Source organism: Xenopus laevis, chromosome 2S (genome assembly GCF_017654675.1).
Source record: "Xenopus laevis strain J_2021 chromosome 2S, Xenopus_laevis_v10.1, whole genome shotgun sequence".
NCBI classification, from domain to species: domain Eukaryota; kingdom Metazoa; phylum Chordata; class Amphibia; order Anura; family Pipidae; genus Xenopus; species Xenopus laevis.
Window position 1 is genome coordinate 96461094 of NC_054374.1, and position 17473 is coordinate 96478566.

Here is a 17473-nt window from a genome sequence, read left to right on the forward strand (position 1 = left end):
TACTTTATGGCAAAGTTATAAGTAGCTTTCAAAGGCAATATTATGATAGATGTAAAAAAATAATTTAATTTCTGGTGTACCTCTTTAAGTGGTCTACTTAACTTCTCATTTATGATCCCTAATTCCACAGCAGTATGGAACCCTTAGAAGTGCATATCACTTGCATTTGCTGTCCATTACTTCTAATTTTTTAGGATATACGCTAAAGCTTAACAGGTGCACAAGTGAATAATGTTTATCCTAGCAAACACATTAAAACAATTTAGGCTTTCCTAGAGAAAAAGTCAAGGCTTTTTCAAACTGAGTTCTCTATGCAATAAAACACAACGCTGTGTTAATTTCATCCTTCTAAAAAGTAAGGACTTGGCTATATGTGTTGCCCAGTGTAATTAGTTCATCAGTTTCATAAGTTTGACACTAAAACTGCACATCGTCGTACGATTCATCATTCTCATCATCTTCTGGGAGGACATCAATGTATTCACCATTTCGCATATCTTCCCATTCTTTCAAAAAGACAGAAAAAAACATATATACATTATAGGAAGTCTTGAAATACAAGAGATTCTGCTGGGTATGTTGTACACTATTTAACTTGGTACAATCTGGGGGCTTTTAATATTTTGTTTTGTTACCTGAATTTCCATAGTACACTACAGACACATGGACCCTGCAACTTCCGCTACGTTCTTATCGGATGATTGTAATACTTTACACAGAGAGATTGTGGCACTAAATTGGTAACCTCTGGAAACTTGATTTGTCTAGTGTAGTTAGAATTATTATTCTTATACTTATGTATGTTCTAAGGCAGATGCATCCATACTTTACTAATGTGGTCTACTTTTAGTGATCTTGCCACATTATGATCTACATTCAGAAAAGCATTGTTATTCTGTTCCATGGCAAATATTACTTAAATTTTATATTGATTCATGAGAGAATTTATATTGCTGTAATAACTATTTCTTATGTAACCTTAGCGTAACATGCTTGTCTGAATAAAAAGAATGTAACTGGAGGATGATTTAGACAAGCTGTTTGTTGACAATGTCTTGAGATCTACTGATCACCAGCTAAAGGTCTACTGGTAGATCCTGATCTAACTTTTGGGCACCCCTGTTCTAAGATGAAACAGTATTTGTTATTTAAAAAAATAAGAAGCAACAACACTGCGACAACATATTGTTATATTTTTAAAACCTTTGTTTTATTTTATCTCATACTATCTACTTTCTTTTATTTTTCCTACTTTTCCTTTTCCTCCCTTTATACCCTCTTTCCACACCAATGCCTCTGACAGCAATAAATACATAGGTACATTGTCATTGTTATAGTGAAACATTAAAAATTGTTGAGCAATGTGATTTGTAACAATGTGTCCTGCTGCTAAAAATCTAAAAAAAATACAGTTAAAAAAATAATTATTATTATTAATCTTAATCTATATAGCACGGACATAGTTTGCACAAAGATTGTACATAATTCACATGTAAGTGCTGTTCCTCTTGTTGCTTAAAATACAGTTACAACAACAGCAAGCAATGTTACCTTTTTGCTGTGCCCTAGTGCACAATCACAGACTTTGGGGCCAGTGCACGCAACAAATTATAGTACGCACAAAGAATATTATTGGGGACCGCAGGAAAACCACCACCTGGGCCAACCTTCCTCTTTCCCTAGTGGGAAGGGCGAACCTTGTTAAGATGGTATTCCTGCCTAAATTCTTGTATAAGCTTCATAATGCCCCAGCATATATACCCCAAAGCTGGTTTAAACAACTGGACAAAATCACCAGCTCCTTTCTCTGGGAGAATCAAGCCCCCCGCATCAGTTTGACAACCCTCCAGGCCCCTGTATCAGGGGGAGGCCTGGCGTTGCCAAATTTTTTACTCTATTACCACGCCTCACAACTGGTTTATGCCCACTGGTGGCTGACGTTTGATTTGAATAATCATGCCCTTTTGGCGGAAGCGGCATGTGCCACCTCACTTGAGGCTCTGGCAAATCATTTGTACAGAGGAGGGAACTCCGTTTTTCCTCAGACTTCATCTATGACCCCAGTGATGAAAATTTTTAATCTATATATTAAGCACATGTACCCCCACCAAGACACCTGGTCACCTGGCACCCCCTTATGGGAAAATCCCAACCTCCAGCACTTTAGGGGGCTTCCCGATTCTGGGCTTTGGGCGTCACTGGGAATCAAATACTTGACCCAAATTGTAGAGAGAGGGCAGCTTAAACCCTTCCAGACCTTGAGAACAGAGCACCAGCTCCCTACTAATATGATATTTCGCTATCTGCAATTGAGTCATGCCTTCCAGGCCCAGTTTCGGGTTCGTCCTTTAAACTTAAACCAATGCTCGTTGGAACGATACCTCAGGCAGCCAGGGCTGCAAAAAGCCATATCTTGGTTTTATGCTATTTTACAGAAATCCTTGGGCTCACATATAGACCGTTTACGCCTAAAATGGGAAGTGGGAAGTGGATATCCCAGGTCTGGATGAGGAGGAGCAGATTCCAGAACTTTTCATGTCTAATAGGGATAGACTGATACAGTTAAAATTTTTCAACAGGGTGTATCTTACTCCCCAACGGCTTGCCAAGATCTACCCGGGAACGCCAGACACCTGCTACAAATGTGGGGTAGAGGTTGGTACTCTCTTCCATGTGTTTTGGGAATGCCCTAGTATTCAAGGTTATTGGGGGAGAGTACTAGATTTTATTCAGTCTAGTTTTGACTTACCGAATATTCGCTCCCCGGAGCTTTGCCTAATGGGTCACACTGAACCACTTACTTTCCCCCAGTGCCAGAGATTGTTTTATTTGCAATTACTTTATTATGCTAAGAAAGCCATCTTGTTGACTTGGAAGGATACTTCCCCTCCCTCTTTAAGTCGATGGACGATAAACGAAATTCTCCCCCTGCAGAAGGCAGTGTATTTGGCTAGAGGGTGCCCGGAAAAATTCCTAAAGATATGGGGCCCTTGGCTTGAGTTGCCTGACACTGCTACTCACTCATTTCAAGCATTGACTTAGGCATGGTGATATTGCTCCTCATGAAGCTAATGCATGTATATTGTTTTGTAGTACCTACTATGTAACCTTTGGTAGACAATTGTAAGACTCTCTTTTCTTCTGTACTTTGTATGTCTTTTTGAAAAAAGTTAATAAAAACAAATTTTTAAAAAAAAAAGAATATTATTGGGGTGTTTTATTAAATTGCAACTTTTACGGTTTGGGCTTTTTGACTCAAAAAATCTGAAAAAGTAGTGTGGAAAAAAGCTTGATTTTACAGGATTTATTATGTGACAAAACAATGTTGAATCCAAAAATACTCCAGCTAACACCTGTCAATCATGTAGAAGTCAATGGCAGATGTCCCTTTTACAACTGGAAGATCTTTTTTTGATTTGTGGTTTTAGAGGTTTTTGGGTGATGCTGGCTTTTGTACGACAATACAAAAAAGTTCTAGTTATTGTGCAACAAGTCGAAAAAGTTGCGCTTTTTGCAACTTTTCTGCAACTTTACCTGTTAGTGCTTATTCAGTTCAGATCTTTTAATAAAATTACATTAGTGGTTTCTGAGAAAGTGAGTTTATTCATGGATTCAAAAACCTCTAAAACCACTGAAATTCAACCTTTAAAGGGATCCTGTCATCGGAAAACATGTTTTTTTCAAAACGCATCAGTTAATAGTGCTGCTCCAGCAGAATTCTGCACTGAAATCCATTTTATCAAAAGAGCAAACAGATTTTTTTTATATTCAGTTTTGAAATCTGACATTGGGCTAGACATTTTGTCAATTTCCCAGATGCCCCCAGTCATGTGACTTGTGCCTGCACTTTAGGAGAGAAATGCTTTCTGGCAGGCTGCTGTTTTTCCTTCTCAATGTAACTGAATGTGTCTCAGTGGGACATGAGTTTTTACTATTGAGTGCTGTTCTTAGATCTACCAGGCAGCTGTTATCTTGTGTTAGGGAGCTGTTATCTGGTTACCTTCCCATTGTTCTTTTGTTTGGCTGCTGGGGGGGGAAAAAGGGAGGGGGGTGATATCACTCTTAGGGTAAGGCCAGACGAGGAGATTCGGGGAGATTTTGTCGCCTGGCGACTTATCGCCACATCTTTTGCGCGACTATCTCCCCGAACTGCCTCAGCGTTTTTTCCCCATAGGCTAGAATGAAAAGTCGCCTGTGCTAATGCACACGCGGCGATGCGTTTTCAATAGTCGCCCAAAGTGAGGCAACTTTGGGCGACTATTGAAAACGCATCGCCAGGCGACAAAATCTCCCTGAATCTCCTCGTCTGGCCTTAACATCTATGGCCAGCTTTAGGGTGAGATTTTTAAAAGATCCGATCCTCATCGTGAGACTACGATTTTCTCGGAACGATCGTATGATCGTACGAATTGACCTAAAAAGACCAATTTGCCAGGAAAACAAAGGGGAGCTGCCTGCTTGGCCCTGCAAACATAGATAGATTGCACTGGGACCGACAAAGATTTTTTGGCCTGGCCGATCAATTTCCTGACAGATGTCGGACGAAATATTGTAAGATGTACGATCGTTTGAATCCCACTAACCGCACGATAATTTCGAAGGATTGGTCGGACTTCCCTAAAATCAGTCGTTCAGCAAGAAGAATTGTCGCGTCTATGGGGAGCTTTACGTGCAGTACAGCAGTAAAGAGTAATTGAAGTTTATCAGAGCACAAGTCACATGACTTGGGGCAGCTGGGAAATTGACAAAATGTCTAGCCCCATGTCAGATTTCAAAATTAAATATAAAAAAATCTGTTTGCTCTTTTGAGAAATGGATGTCAGTGCAGAATTCTGCTGGAGCAGCACTATTAACTGATTCATTTTGAAAAAAAAATTTCCCATGACAGTATCCCTTTAATAAATAGGCCTCCACGTGTAAACACCAAATTTTGCAGTTATTCTGACCTGCACAAAGTTTTTAAAAACGTTTATAATGTGTGCACAAAATATTTTTTTTTAGCACATAGCTAAGAAGGAATTTAGAGGGAAAATTAGCACCAGGGCATATTTATTTGGATTAAGGACCTCAAAAAACAGGAACTACAAATCATATTGGGCCTTTCTCCTAAAGTATGTTTTATACTTTTTATTGTGAATAATTTTTAATTGTGGTAAATATCCCACTATGGGTCAAGGTTTATAGTAGAAGTATGATCAATCTAGTTGGTATAGCACAGGTATGGGATCCGTTATCCGGAAACCCGTTATCCAGAAAGTCCCAAATTACGGAAAGGCCGTCTCCCATTTACTCCATTATAATAAATGTATCTAAATTGCTTGTGGGAGCATGTGAAAGGGCTGTGAAAGGGCTGTTTTAGACTTGGGTTGGTGTAGAAGCCCAAAATTTTTGGTGCAAGATCATTTGTTTTTTTTCTTTGTAATTGCTTAGTTGCCACATAATAGCATTGCAGACATATGAAAATATATATTGTTTATAAAGGGATTCCAACATGGCTACAAAAATATATAGAAGAGTGAATAGGTGTTCCTGACAGATCCCACCCTAATTGGCCTTTAGGTTATGCTTCAAAGAGTACTGAGAAAAACATATAAGCCTTCACTCCAAATCTTAACCTAACTTGCCTCCCAGGCCCGGACTGGCCATAGGGCCATTTGGGCTAGTGCCTGGTGGGCCGCTCCATTTATGGGACAGGAAGTAGAGCCGAATGGGAGTCAAAGCTGAGTGGGAGCTGAATGGGGGCCGAAGTGAAAGCCACAGAAAAGAACTGAAGCCACTAAGAATAAAGAAGCTGCTGTCTCCTGGGAGGAAGCAGACCACCTGCCAAATTGTAAAGGTAAGTTTCCACTCAACACCAATGGTGTTTTTTTTTTCCAAAAGTGTACATTGTGTGTCTTTTTAACTTTTGTAGGGGGAGAGCCCTGACCGCCAAAGTTGTTTTTTTACTTTAATGGAGGACCCTAGCCACCAATATTTTTTTAAATTGTGGGCATGATTTTTTTTTGCCAGGGCTGCTTTTTACTCCTAGACCAGCCCTGCTCCCACCTCTCATGCCAAAAGTTTCACTTCCTCCAGCAGTCCCAGCCCATACTTTAGGAACCTATGTCAAGATAGGATAGTTTACAGGCTGTGTTTTCAGTTTGCATACGGTATATACATTTTTCATTGCTTTATTATTATTACTATGATTATTATTATAAATTAATGATTTGTGAAAACTTTGACTCCCACTTGTAAACATTATACATTTTACCATTTCCCTTCATATTGAGTACAAAATACAGTGTACTGAGTTACAGGAAATGTATACTTAGAAGAAATACCGTACTAAGTAAAACCTCAGCTTCCCTTGCTCATACTGTAGTTGTACTCCATTTATAAACACTCTGTTCTGACAATGGTACAGTGCATTGTGAATTTCCTGTAGCTGATTGTGAAAGACTTCCACGAATTTACGTCTGCCTAACCAACGTGAATCAAGAAGAGCGTGTGTTGCAAACTTGCAATTCCTAGAATGTCTGTTGCTTCATTTTAAGGAGTGGGATGGTGGTGATTGCAGCATCTCCAACTTCTGCTATCCATTTACACATATATTTTTTGTGGCTCTTATGCAGTAAAGCATACTACTGGTTTGTTTAACATCTGCTTACTCTATTCCTGCAATCACACTTGTATGTTCTATTTCTGTAACAGCAGACTTCACCATCCTGCACCCTGTGCTGTGTAAGATTCAGTCCCCCAGATATTGGTTATATCAGTACTACACCAGAAAATGTAAGTGTTTGAAAGGAATGACAATATAATGTCCTCTTGTCCTGCACTGGTAAAACCAGCATGTTTGCTTCAGAAACTCAGCTATAGTTTATTTAAACAAGTTGCTGTGTAGTCATGGGGCAGCCATTCAAGCTGGAAAAAGGGAGAAAAGGCACAGGATACACAGCAGTAGTATACAATGAGTTTCTTCTGTTATCTACTGTGTATGCTGTGCTTGAATGGCTGCTCCCATGGCTACACAGCAGCTTGTATATATAAACTATGGTTGTGTTTCTGAAGCAAACACACCAGTTTTACCAGTGCAGGGCAACGGTATATAATACTGTCATTCTTTTAAAATGATTTAATTTTTTGTTGTTGTTGCTATTCCTTTAAAATTTAATCAGAAGTAACCCAGTCTTGGAAATGGAGGTGGTACTGCCTACAAAACTACAGTTTTCTGTCACCCCATTGCCAGGGTTCAACATGTGGTGAGATGGACAACTTATTGGGTAGAGATGGGTTTGACCCAAGTGTCTTGGTACATACCGGTACAAATGATACAGTTTATAGTATATGGAACATAACTTCTAGATCTTCTAAAGCATAACTTCTAGAACTTCTACTGTAGATCTAGGAGCTAAGGTAAATACTGCCACAAATCAGAATCCACTGTCTAGTTTTCCATTCCCCTTTACAATTTTTTGCACCCTCCTTAACTCTGTCCCACTCATACCTGTTTCCATGGCTATGTTTTGCCTTGTTTCTGTACAGGGTAAAAAAAAATAATAAAAACAAGTAAAACAAAAACATTAACATAAGCAATTCCCACAAAAATTGCAGAGTGTAGTGGCAGGGTCCAGGCGATTGCCATACAAATCAATGGATGGGCATTTCTGATTGTTTTACCACCTGGGTATAACCAAATTTGCCATTGCCTTTAAACCCGAGGTCAGCTAATTTTGATCAGCTAGATAAGAGCTAGGAAGCACAAATCTGGCTCAAGGATTTGGAAATCCACTGCACCATCTTTTATGGATTCCCAATAAAATCAGCCACATATTACTGTTCACCAAACATACAGAGGCAAAAGAACACCTGCTGCTTAAACCCTACCATTTATTAACATTAATAATAATTAATGCAGCATTATGATAAATGAACGTATTATGTGTTATGATAAATAACATGCATTTTAAATAATAATTTATAACATTGCAATCTTAGTCTGACCTCATGACACTATCATATCAAAACAATCCCATTATCAATGTAAAGTGATACAAGCAGCCATTTTCAACATTCTAATGCTGTAATAAAATGTTATGAATGGCATATACTATAGCACCCAAACTGGTGAAGGGCAAAAAGGCTATAATTTTAGAAAATGAAAATGGCTGTTCCTTAGCAAATGGTGGTTTTCTTAATTGATAGATAAGGCAAAAACAACTATTTGAAAATGTTAAACCTCTACTGAGATAAGATAACAGGTAAAAACAAGACAATGCTAGCTTAGTTTGGGGCATGCCTCTCTTGCCATTTCTGGCATTGTTTTCTATGAACAGGATATTCCCCCCATATCTGCAAAATAAAGATATTTCACATGTTAACGTTACCTGGAACAAAATCGGCATATTCTTTTCCAGTCTGCTCCTGTTCATAATCTACAGATATTTGGAAAATATTCTCAGTCAAATACAATTTTTGTAATAAATAAGAAGCAAGGAAATAGGCAGACCTGATTACTCTGATATAGGACATTATAAAGGTTATTAAAAAGACACCACCATGAGTCCTATCTGTAAAGTATTAGGTGGTGAAAGTGGTCAAGTTTTCAAAATATGTAGGGAAATGTAATAAAAGTCAGTAAGAAAGATTGTGAATGTTATCATTTGCACCAGTGTGCAGAGTATCTTATAAAACTTCTTACTAAAAAAGTTATTATGCTGCCTTCAAGTACTTCTTAAAGTGTTCGAATTAGAAGTACAAATTTTTATTTTTATTTGTGCCAATTGTTTTTCTCTTTATTACATTCCACCCTTTGCCTATTAATACAATTTCAGCTTTGACAAAAAATTTGATGACGCTTTGACACAAATTCCGCTTTGAAACTTCACTAGTCTATTTATATTCTTTATCTAAAGCTTTTTTTCTCTCCTTTTTTTAGAATACAGAATAAGAGAGTAGAGAAGGAAGAAAAAACTTCCTCTGTGTCTATACAGTTTTGACCTAAATATTGTTGAAATGCGTCTGAGTAAACCTTATGACATTTTTTCCCCTATGACCAGAAGTGTTTCAGTGCTGCTTGGTAGCATTGGGCTCGTGCTCCAGGTATTCCCTGGGTTGGTTTCCTTACAGATTAGATCTATTCTTGACCTTATTTGTAAGCAGTGACATTACTATAGGGAGCTGCCTCCCAACCCTGTTAAAAAAGATTTCCTTCACCCCTCACACTCAGCAACCTAACTAACCACCCCCCGCTCCCCCACCAAACACACACAACTACTATTTTTCTGGCCTATGTGGTGGAGGACCGATAATGGAAACCAGTGTTGACCACTTCCTGTTTTTAAACCACACCCACGTATAAACAACACCCATGTTACCACATGACTTTTTAAGACCATATCCTCATTAATGGTGGTAGCAAACCAAAAAAACAAATGGTTGGTGCTCACTGCAGGGACATCACTCATATGTGAAAATTTAGTCATACCATAAACATACCCTTAAATCCATATGCCTCCTCCCCCCCCCTGTGGATAACACAGCAACCTCCAGCACATAATTAAACACCTTAGGGGCCCCCAACAACAATTTTCAAATGTTAGCAATCCCCCAGAACAAACCCTACCAGTGTATGTGTAAAGTGTATGTAAGGCAGAGTATGGCACACAGGGAGCATAGGGCAGGCAGAGTAGGAGACAGGGAAACCAGATGAACAGTTCATACTGTGCTACAGACAGTGACACAATACTGGTGACTCTCCCTGTTACAGGTGTGAACAATGCATGGGGGTTTACAGGTATGAAAAATGTAGGAGCTTACGGTCTGAAAATAATGCAGGAGCCAGTTAATCTCAGTGTGGATACCTTTAAAATCTTAAACAATTTCACAGCAGGCATATTTTCATGTGGGGGTCCACACAAATGTGGATGTGGGCCGCATATCAGTGCTGCCCCAGTTGGACAGCACTGATATAGACCATGAATGACCTGCTACACTTATTTTACAGTTAATATCACCTGCATTTCCATACTGTAACTGTTTCTCCTTCTTTTGTGCCATTGCATATACTGGAAAAGTGTTCTGCTGCGGGGCTTGTCGATTTGAATCCAGCCCTAAGAACAGAGAGAAGTTTAAACATAGCCAACAATCTTTTCATGCCATCTTTGTATAGGTTTTCCACCTGCCCAGTATTTTACAGTTCTATAAAATAAAACCATTTTTTATCTGATGCCAGTATTATTAATAGGAAAGAAAGATAGCAGACACAGAAAGGCTGGTATTTCATCAAAGATATGCAATATTTGTGTATCTAGATGTGCATAGTCTATAGGCAATTTTTATAGATGTAATATAGCTGCAGAAAGGTCCACAGAGCTAACATTTTAGGTTTTGTGCCCAGAAAGATAAAAGAGAATTGAACCAAAAAGAGAAGCAAAAAAACAATGCTGTCTTAAGCACTTTCGCAATGTCCTTTTTTTTTGTAGAATAAGAGACCCCTATCCTGACAGCATCTGCAGCCATCACGGATTGGCACAAGACCACAGCACAGAGGTTCTCCAGTCAGAAGCTTCCTTGCCTCTGCAGTGATAGCTGTGCCAGGTTATGAAGGTGTCCATAACACAGCAGTCATTTGTTTTTAATATATAGTTTTTTTATGAAGCCAAGGACAATTTTCACGACCTCTGAGATGTAAATTGTTAAAACTTTGATATCAGACATTTTGCTGTCATAACATACTTACTCAAATCAGGATTAGCTTTTATTATCCTTGGTGATGAAGTATAAATGCTGTTTCTGAAAAAAAATGAGATAAGTAGAGTGGCTAGTAACATGTCATTATTATAACCTCATTCAACCTGATGCTGACTAATATAAGGTTTTCTTTTTAAGCTAGTATAAGATATTTGGTTTTTAATGTATGAATTTGAAAAACTTTGTATTAATCTTCCCTTCCTACCTTAAGGGGGAGAGGGTTTAGATTTGATTCAGTTGAACACTAAGGGGCCCATTCACTAAGTTTGAGTGAAGGAATAGAAGGAAAAATGCTCGAATTTCGAGTAGCTTTTTGTGCTACTCGACTATCGAATTGATGTAAATTTGCCTGAGTAGAATGATTCGAATAGATCGAGCGCAAAAACGCTGCGACTATTTGCCCATTCAATAGTCTAAGTACTATCTCTTTTAAAAATACTTTGACTTCCTACTTCGCCACCTAAAACCTACCGAATTGCTTTAAAAGCCTATGGGAAAGTCCCATAGGCTTGTTTTCTAAGTTTTTGATCGAATAAAAAGGCATTTGATCGAATGAAAATCCTTTGATCAAATATTCGATCGTGCGACTATTTGCCGGGCGAATATTCGCCCATTCGACTATTCGCCGGCACGTAAATACGCCCGAATTGCCTATTCGATTCTATTCCCCAGTCTAATTTCGAGGGATTTAACCCCTCGAAATTCGACCCTTGATACATCTGCCCCATAGTATAGATGGGGTAATTTCTGGCATTTGGTGTGAGAGAATTTCGTGCACCCGTTTTTTTTACGCAAATGTGCTGGGCAATGTGGGAACATTGAGGCAGTAGCTGCAGAAAGTAGCTGCAGAGTTCTCTTGTGCCAATGTATGCAGAACAAAAAGCAGGAAGAAGGAAATAGAACCAAGTGAAACCATGTTGATGCAAGTACCCTTAACAAATGGGATTTTATGTGCAACGGACTAAATGGATTTAGTGATGTGAGGGTTGACAAAACATAGACCAACACCGGACCCTAACCCACCCGCTCACAACCAAACCCAATCCGACCCAGCAAGTCCCCTCTATTTGCAGACCCATGTCTGACCCACCATTTCTGATGTCACGAAAGGCAGTGGGACAGGCACATGACTATAAATAGAACATCGGTGGGGAGAGCAGAAGAAAGAGCTCAACCCTGACCTTCCCACACATCACTACAGGGAAGTTGTGAATAACCCCGACAGTACTATAAACCAAATGCTGAATAGGTAATTGTACTTTCATCCATTTCATAGTAAAGGAGACTTTAAAGAGAATTTACTATTTACTGCATTCCCCAAACTGCAACAGTGTTCTAAAAGATCTAACGCAAGCTAGGAAAAGAACTCTGGATAAAACATAGCCCAGATCTGAAGATACTGCTCAGGATAAGACAGAGGAACCTGTTTTTTTAAATACTTTTGACCTAAATTCCTACTTGTCTAACATCGCAATTACATTCCAGTAGAGATGTCGCGAACTGTTCGCCGGCGAACTTGTTCGCGCGAACATCGGGTGTTCGCGCTCGCCGGAAGTTCGCGAACGTCGCGCGACGTTCGCCATTTTGGGTTCGCCATTGTTGGCGCTTTTTTTTGCCCTCTCACCCCAGACCAGCAGGTACATGGCAGCCAATCAGGAAGCTCTCCCCTGGACCACTCCCCTTCCCTATAAAAACCGAAGCCCTGCAGCGTTTTTTCACTCTGCCTGTGTGTGCTGAAGAGATAGTGTAGGGAGAGAGCTGCTGCCTGTTAGTGATTTCAGGGACAGTTGAAAGTTTGCTGGCTAGTAATCGTTTTGATACTGCTCTGTTATTGGAGGGACAGAAGTCTGCAGGGGTTTGAGGGACATTTTAGCTTAGGTAGCTTTGCTGGCTAGTAATCTACCTTCTACTGCAGTGCTCTGTATGTAGCTGCAGTGGGCAGCTGTCCTGCTTCTGATCTCATCTGCTGACTGCTGCAATAACAGTAGTCCTTGTAAGGACTGCTTTTATTTATTTTTTTGTTGTTTTACTACTACTACTACTACTACTACTATAAGAGCCCAGTGCTATTAGTCTAGCAGTGTTGGGGAGTGGGACTGGTGTGCTAATCTGCTGCTCCTAGTAGTTCAGCAGCACCAACTTTAAATTTTTTTTTTAATATTCATTTTTTTTTTATTTTACTTTTTTTTATTTTACTACCGCTGTAGTAGTGTATAAGTTGACCTTTTAGGCATTATTTGCCCTGTAGGCATTATTTGCACACTGTTTTCTTCAACCCGCCATCGAGCTGTGTGACCTTGTTCACATTCTGTCTAAATATCCATAATATTACCGTCTCCAGAAAAAACACCGGAGTCACTTTTTTCAAGCAGCCATAATATATTTTACGTAATCCGTATCCACCGCTGTAGTAGTGTATACGTTGGCCTTGTAGGCATTATTTGCACACTGTTTTCTTCAACCCGCCATCGAGCTGTGTGACCTTGTTCCCATTCTGTCTAAATATCCATAATATTACCGTCTCCAGAAAAAACACCGGAGTCACTTTTTTCAAGCAGCATTCATATATTTTACGTAATCCGTATCCACCGCTGTAGTAGTGTATACGTTGGCCTTGTAGGCATTATTTGCACACTGTTTTCTTCAACCCGCCATCGAGCTGTGTGACCTTGTTCACATTTTGTCTAAATATTGATAATATTATCGTCTCTAGAAAAACCACTTGAGTTACTTTTTTTCAAGCAGCATTCATATATTTTACGTAATCCGTATCCACCGCTGTAGTAGTGTATACGTTGGCCTTGTAGGCATTATTTGCACACTGTTTTCTTCAACCCGCCATCGAGCTGTGTGACCTTGTTCACATTTTGTCTAAATATTGATAATATTATCGTCTCTAGAAAAACCACTTGAGTTACTTTTTTTCAAGCAGCATTCATATATTTTACGTAATCCGTATCCACCGCTGTAGTAGTGTATACGTTGACCTTGTAGGCATTATTTGCACACTGTTTTCTTCAACCCGCCATCGAGCTGTGTGACCTTGTTCACATTTTGTCTAAATAGTGATAATATTATCGTCTCTAGAAAAACCACTTGAGTTACTTTTTTTCAAGCAGCATTCATATATTTTACGTAATCCGTATCCACCGCTGTAGTAGTGTATACGTTGACCTTGTAGGCATTATTTGCACACTGTTTTCTTCAACCCGCCATCGAGCTGTGTGACCTTGTTCACATTTTGTCTAAATATTGATAATATTATCGTCTCTAGAAAAACCACTTGAGTTACTTTTTTTCAAGCAGCATTCATATATTTTACGTAATCCGTATCCACCGCTGTAGTAGTGTATACGTTGACCTTGTAGGCATTATTTGCACACTGTTTTCTTCAACCCGCCATCGAGCTGTGTGACCTTGTTCACATTTTGTCTAAATATTGATAATATTATCGTCTCTAGAAAAACCACTTGAGTTACTTTTTTTCAAGCAGCATTCATATATTTTACGTAATCCGTATCCACCGCTGTAGTAGTGTATACGTTGACTTTGTAGGCATTATTTGCACAGTGTTTTCTTCAACCCGCCATCTAGCTGTGTGTATTATCGTTTCCAGAAAAACCAACTGAGTTTTTGTTGTTTTTTTAAAAATAATGCCAGGCAAAGGCAGGCCGCCACGCAGAGGCCGTGCTAGGGGCCGTGCTGCTATGCAATCCTGTGGCCCTAGCAAATTGCCCAGTTTTAAAAAGCCAATGACCCTGAACTCCCAAAATGCTGAAGAGGTAGTTGACTGGCTTACACAGCACACCCCATCCTCTACCGTTTCTAACTTTACCACAACATCCTCCTCATCCTCCACTACTATGGCCACCCCACGTAACACTTCCTCCACCACCGGTGCCCCTTCTTCACTGGGGTCAGAGGAGTTATTTTCCAATGAGTTTCTTGAACTGAGTAATGCGCAACCATTATTGCCAGAAGAAGATGAAGGAGATGAGGACCTTACACCAGATTTAATTCTGGCAGAGAACACGATAGAGATGGACATAATGAGTGATGAGGAGGAGGTCCCCGCTGCTGCTTCCTTCTGTGATGTGTCAGAAGAAATTGATGCATCTGAGGAGAATGATGATGAGGAGATTGATGTTTTGTGGGTGCCTAGTAGAAGAGAGCAAGAGGAGGGTAGTTCAGATGGAGAGACGGAGAGTCAGAGAGGCAGTAGGAGAATAAGACTTAGAAGAAGCAGGGAGGACAGCCCGCAGGGATCAGTAGGGCAACAACATGTATCGGCACCTGTGTTCAGCCGGCCAACGCACCCGCCATTGCCGCCAATACCGCCAACTCCGCCAACTTCTACTGTTACCGCCAGATCGCACACTTCCAAAAAGTCAGCAGTGTGGGATTTTTTTAATGTGTGTGCCTCTGACAAAAGCATTGTAATTTGCAATGAGTGCAGTCAGAAACTGAGCCTTGGTAAGCCCAACAGCCACATAGGTACAACTTCTATGCGAAGGCACATGAGCGGCAAGCACAAAGCACTTTGGGAGCAACACCTCAAAGGCAACAGGCAAACTAAAAGCCACACTCCTTCTGGTCCAGCATCTTACTGCTCTACCTCTGCTCTCCTTGACCCGTCTGAACCACCCTCCACTCCGCCTTCCACCTTGACCACCTGTTCCCATTCCCAGTCATCTGCCACCAGCCAAGTTTCTGTGAAGGCCATGTTTGAGCGTAAGAAGCCAATGTCTGACTGTCACCCCCTTGCCCGGCGTCTGACAGCTGGCTTGTCTGCACTCTTAGCCCGCCAGCTTTTACCATACCAGCTGGTGGACTCTGAGGCCTTCCGCAAATTTGTAGCAATTGGGACACCGCAGTGGAAGGTACCCAGCCGCAATTTTTTTTCTAAAAAGGGAATACCACACCTGTACCAACATGTGCAGAGCCAAGTTACCGCATCTCTGTCACTTAGTGTTGGGCCAAAGGTCCATATGACTACTGACGCATGGTCCTCCAAGCATGGTCAGGGCAGGTATGTCACCTACACTGCCCACTGGGTGAACTTGGTAATGGCTGGGAAGCAGGGAATGGGTAGCTCAACAACAACAGTGGAGTTGGTGTCACCGCCACGGATTGCACGCGGTTCTGCCACCACCTCTACTCCTCCATCGCTCTCTACCTCGTCTTCTTCTTCTTCTTACTCTGCTGCTGGGTCCTCCTTCTCCTCCTCCACACCTGTGCACCCCCAGCTCCCCCTAGGCTATTCGACGTGCCAGGTACGCCGTTGTCACGCTGTCTTGGGGATGACGTGCCTGGAAAGCAAAAACCATACCGGATCTGTACTCCTGTCATCTCTGCAGTCACAGGCCGATCGGTGGCTGACCCCACACCAACTGCAGATCGGAAAAGTGGTGTGTGACAATGGAAGCAATCTGTTGGCAGCGTTGAGACTAGGCAATTTAACACATGTGCCCTGCATGGCACATGTGTTAAATTTAATAGTCCAACGTTTTGTCTCCAAGTACCCAGGATTCCAGGACGTTCTCACCCAGTCCAGAAAGGTGTCGGCCCATTTCAGACGTTCCTACACAGCCATGGCACGCCTTGCTGACATTCAGCAGCGCTACAACATGCCAGTCAGGCGTTTGATTTCTGACAGCCAGACTCGCTGGAATTCAACGCTCCTTATGTTGGAACGTCTGCTGCAACAACAAAGGGCCGTCAACGAGTACCTTTTTGAACTGGGTGGTAGGACTGGATCTGCACAGCTGGGGATTTTTTTCCCCCGTTACTGGGTGCTTATGCGCGATGCCTGCAGGCTCATGCGACCTTTTGAAGAGGTGACAAATATGGTCAGTCGCACCGAAGGCACCATCAGCGACCTAATACCCTTCGCTTTCTTCCTGGAGCGTGCCGTGCGACGAGTGACAGATGAGGCTGTAGACCAGCGTGACGAGGAGCTGGAAGCGCACGATTTCTGGTCGGAATCACCAGAACGAACCCAGGCACCTGCTGCAACGCAGGGAGAGGTGCCAGAAGTGGAGTCAGAGGAGGAAGGTGGCTTTGTGGAGGAGGAGGAGGAGGACCAACAGGAGCAGGCTTCCCAGGGGGCTAGTGGTGACCTTTTGGGGACCCCTGGTCTTGTACGTGGCTGGGGGGAGGAGACCGTGGATGATGCAGTCCTTGATAATGAGGAAGCGGAGATGGATAGCTCTGCATCCAACCTTGTGAGAATGGGGTCTTTCATGCTGTCATGCCTGTTGAAGGACCCCCGTATCAAGAGGCTTAAGGAGAAGGACCTGTACTGGGTCGCAACGCTACTAGACCCTCGGTACAAGCATAAAGTGTCAGAAATGTTACCAACATACCACAAGTCCGAAAAGATGCGGCATTTACAAACCAGCCTGCAAAACATGTTGTACAATGCTTTTAAGGGTGATGTCACTTCAGGAACTCATCAACATTCCAGGGGCAGAGGTGCCAGTAATCCTGCCACGAGCACACCTGCAAGGACAAAGCCCTTTGGCCAGTCTGTAACGTCAGACATGCAAATGTTTTTCTGTCCAAGGCAGCGCCACAACCCTTCTGGATCCACCCTCAAAGAACGCCTCGACCGGCAGGTAGCGGACTACCTGGCATTAACTGCAGATATCGACACTCTGAGGAGCGATGAACCCCTGGACTACTGGGTGCGCAGGCTTGATCTGTGGCCAGAGCTGTCACAGTTTGCCATGAACCTCTT

General features: G+C 41.5%; 1 protein-coding gene across 3 annotated transcripts in view; it reads right to left on the reverse strand.

The window, feature by feature from the left end:
- Positions 1-17473, reverse strand: part of LOC108709674 (SLP adapter and CSK-interacting membrane protein) — a 31632-nt gene continuing 14159 nt past the window's right edge. For 2 of the 3 annotated variants that reach the window (XM_041584142.1, XM_018249721.2), the window contains 5 exons: positions 10724-10776; positions 9999-10094; positions 8370-8417; positions 7490-7519; positions 1-506 (listed from right to left, as the gene is read on the reverse strand). In XM_041584142.1, the coding sequence (XP_041440076.1) occupies positions 418-506; positions 7490-7519; positions 8370-8417; positions 9999-10094; positions 10724-10776 (316 nt within the window). In that variant the 3' untranslated portion in view covers positions 1-417. The remainder of the gene's footprint in view (positions 507-7489; positions 7520-8369; positions 8418-9998; positions 10095-10723; positions 10777-17473) is intronic. The other variant, XM_041584143.1, reaches the window with a different exon arrangement.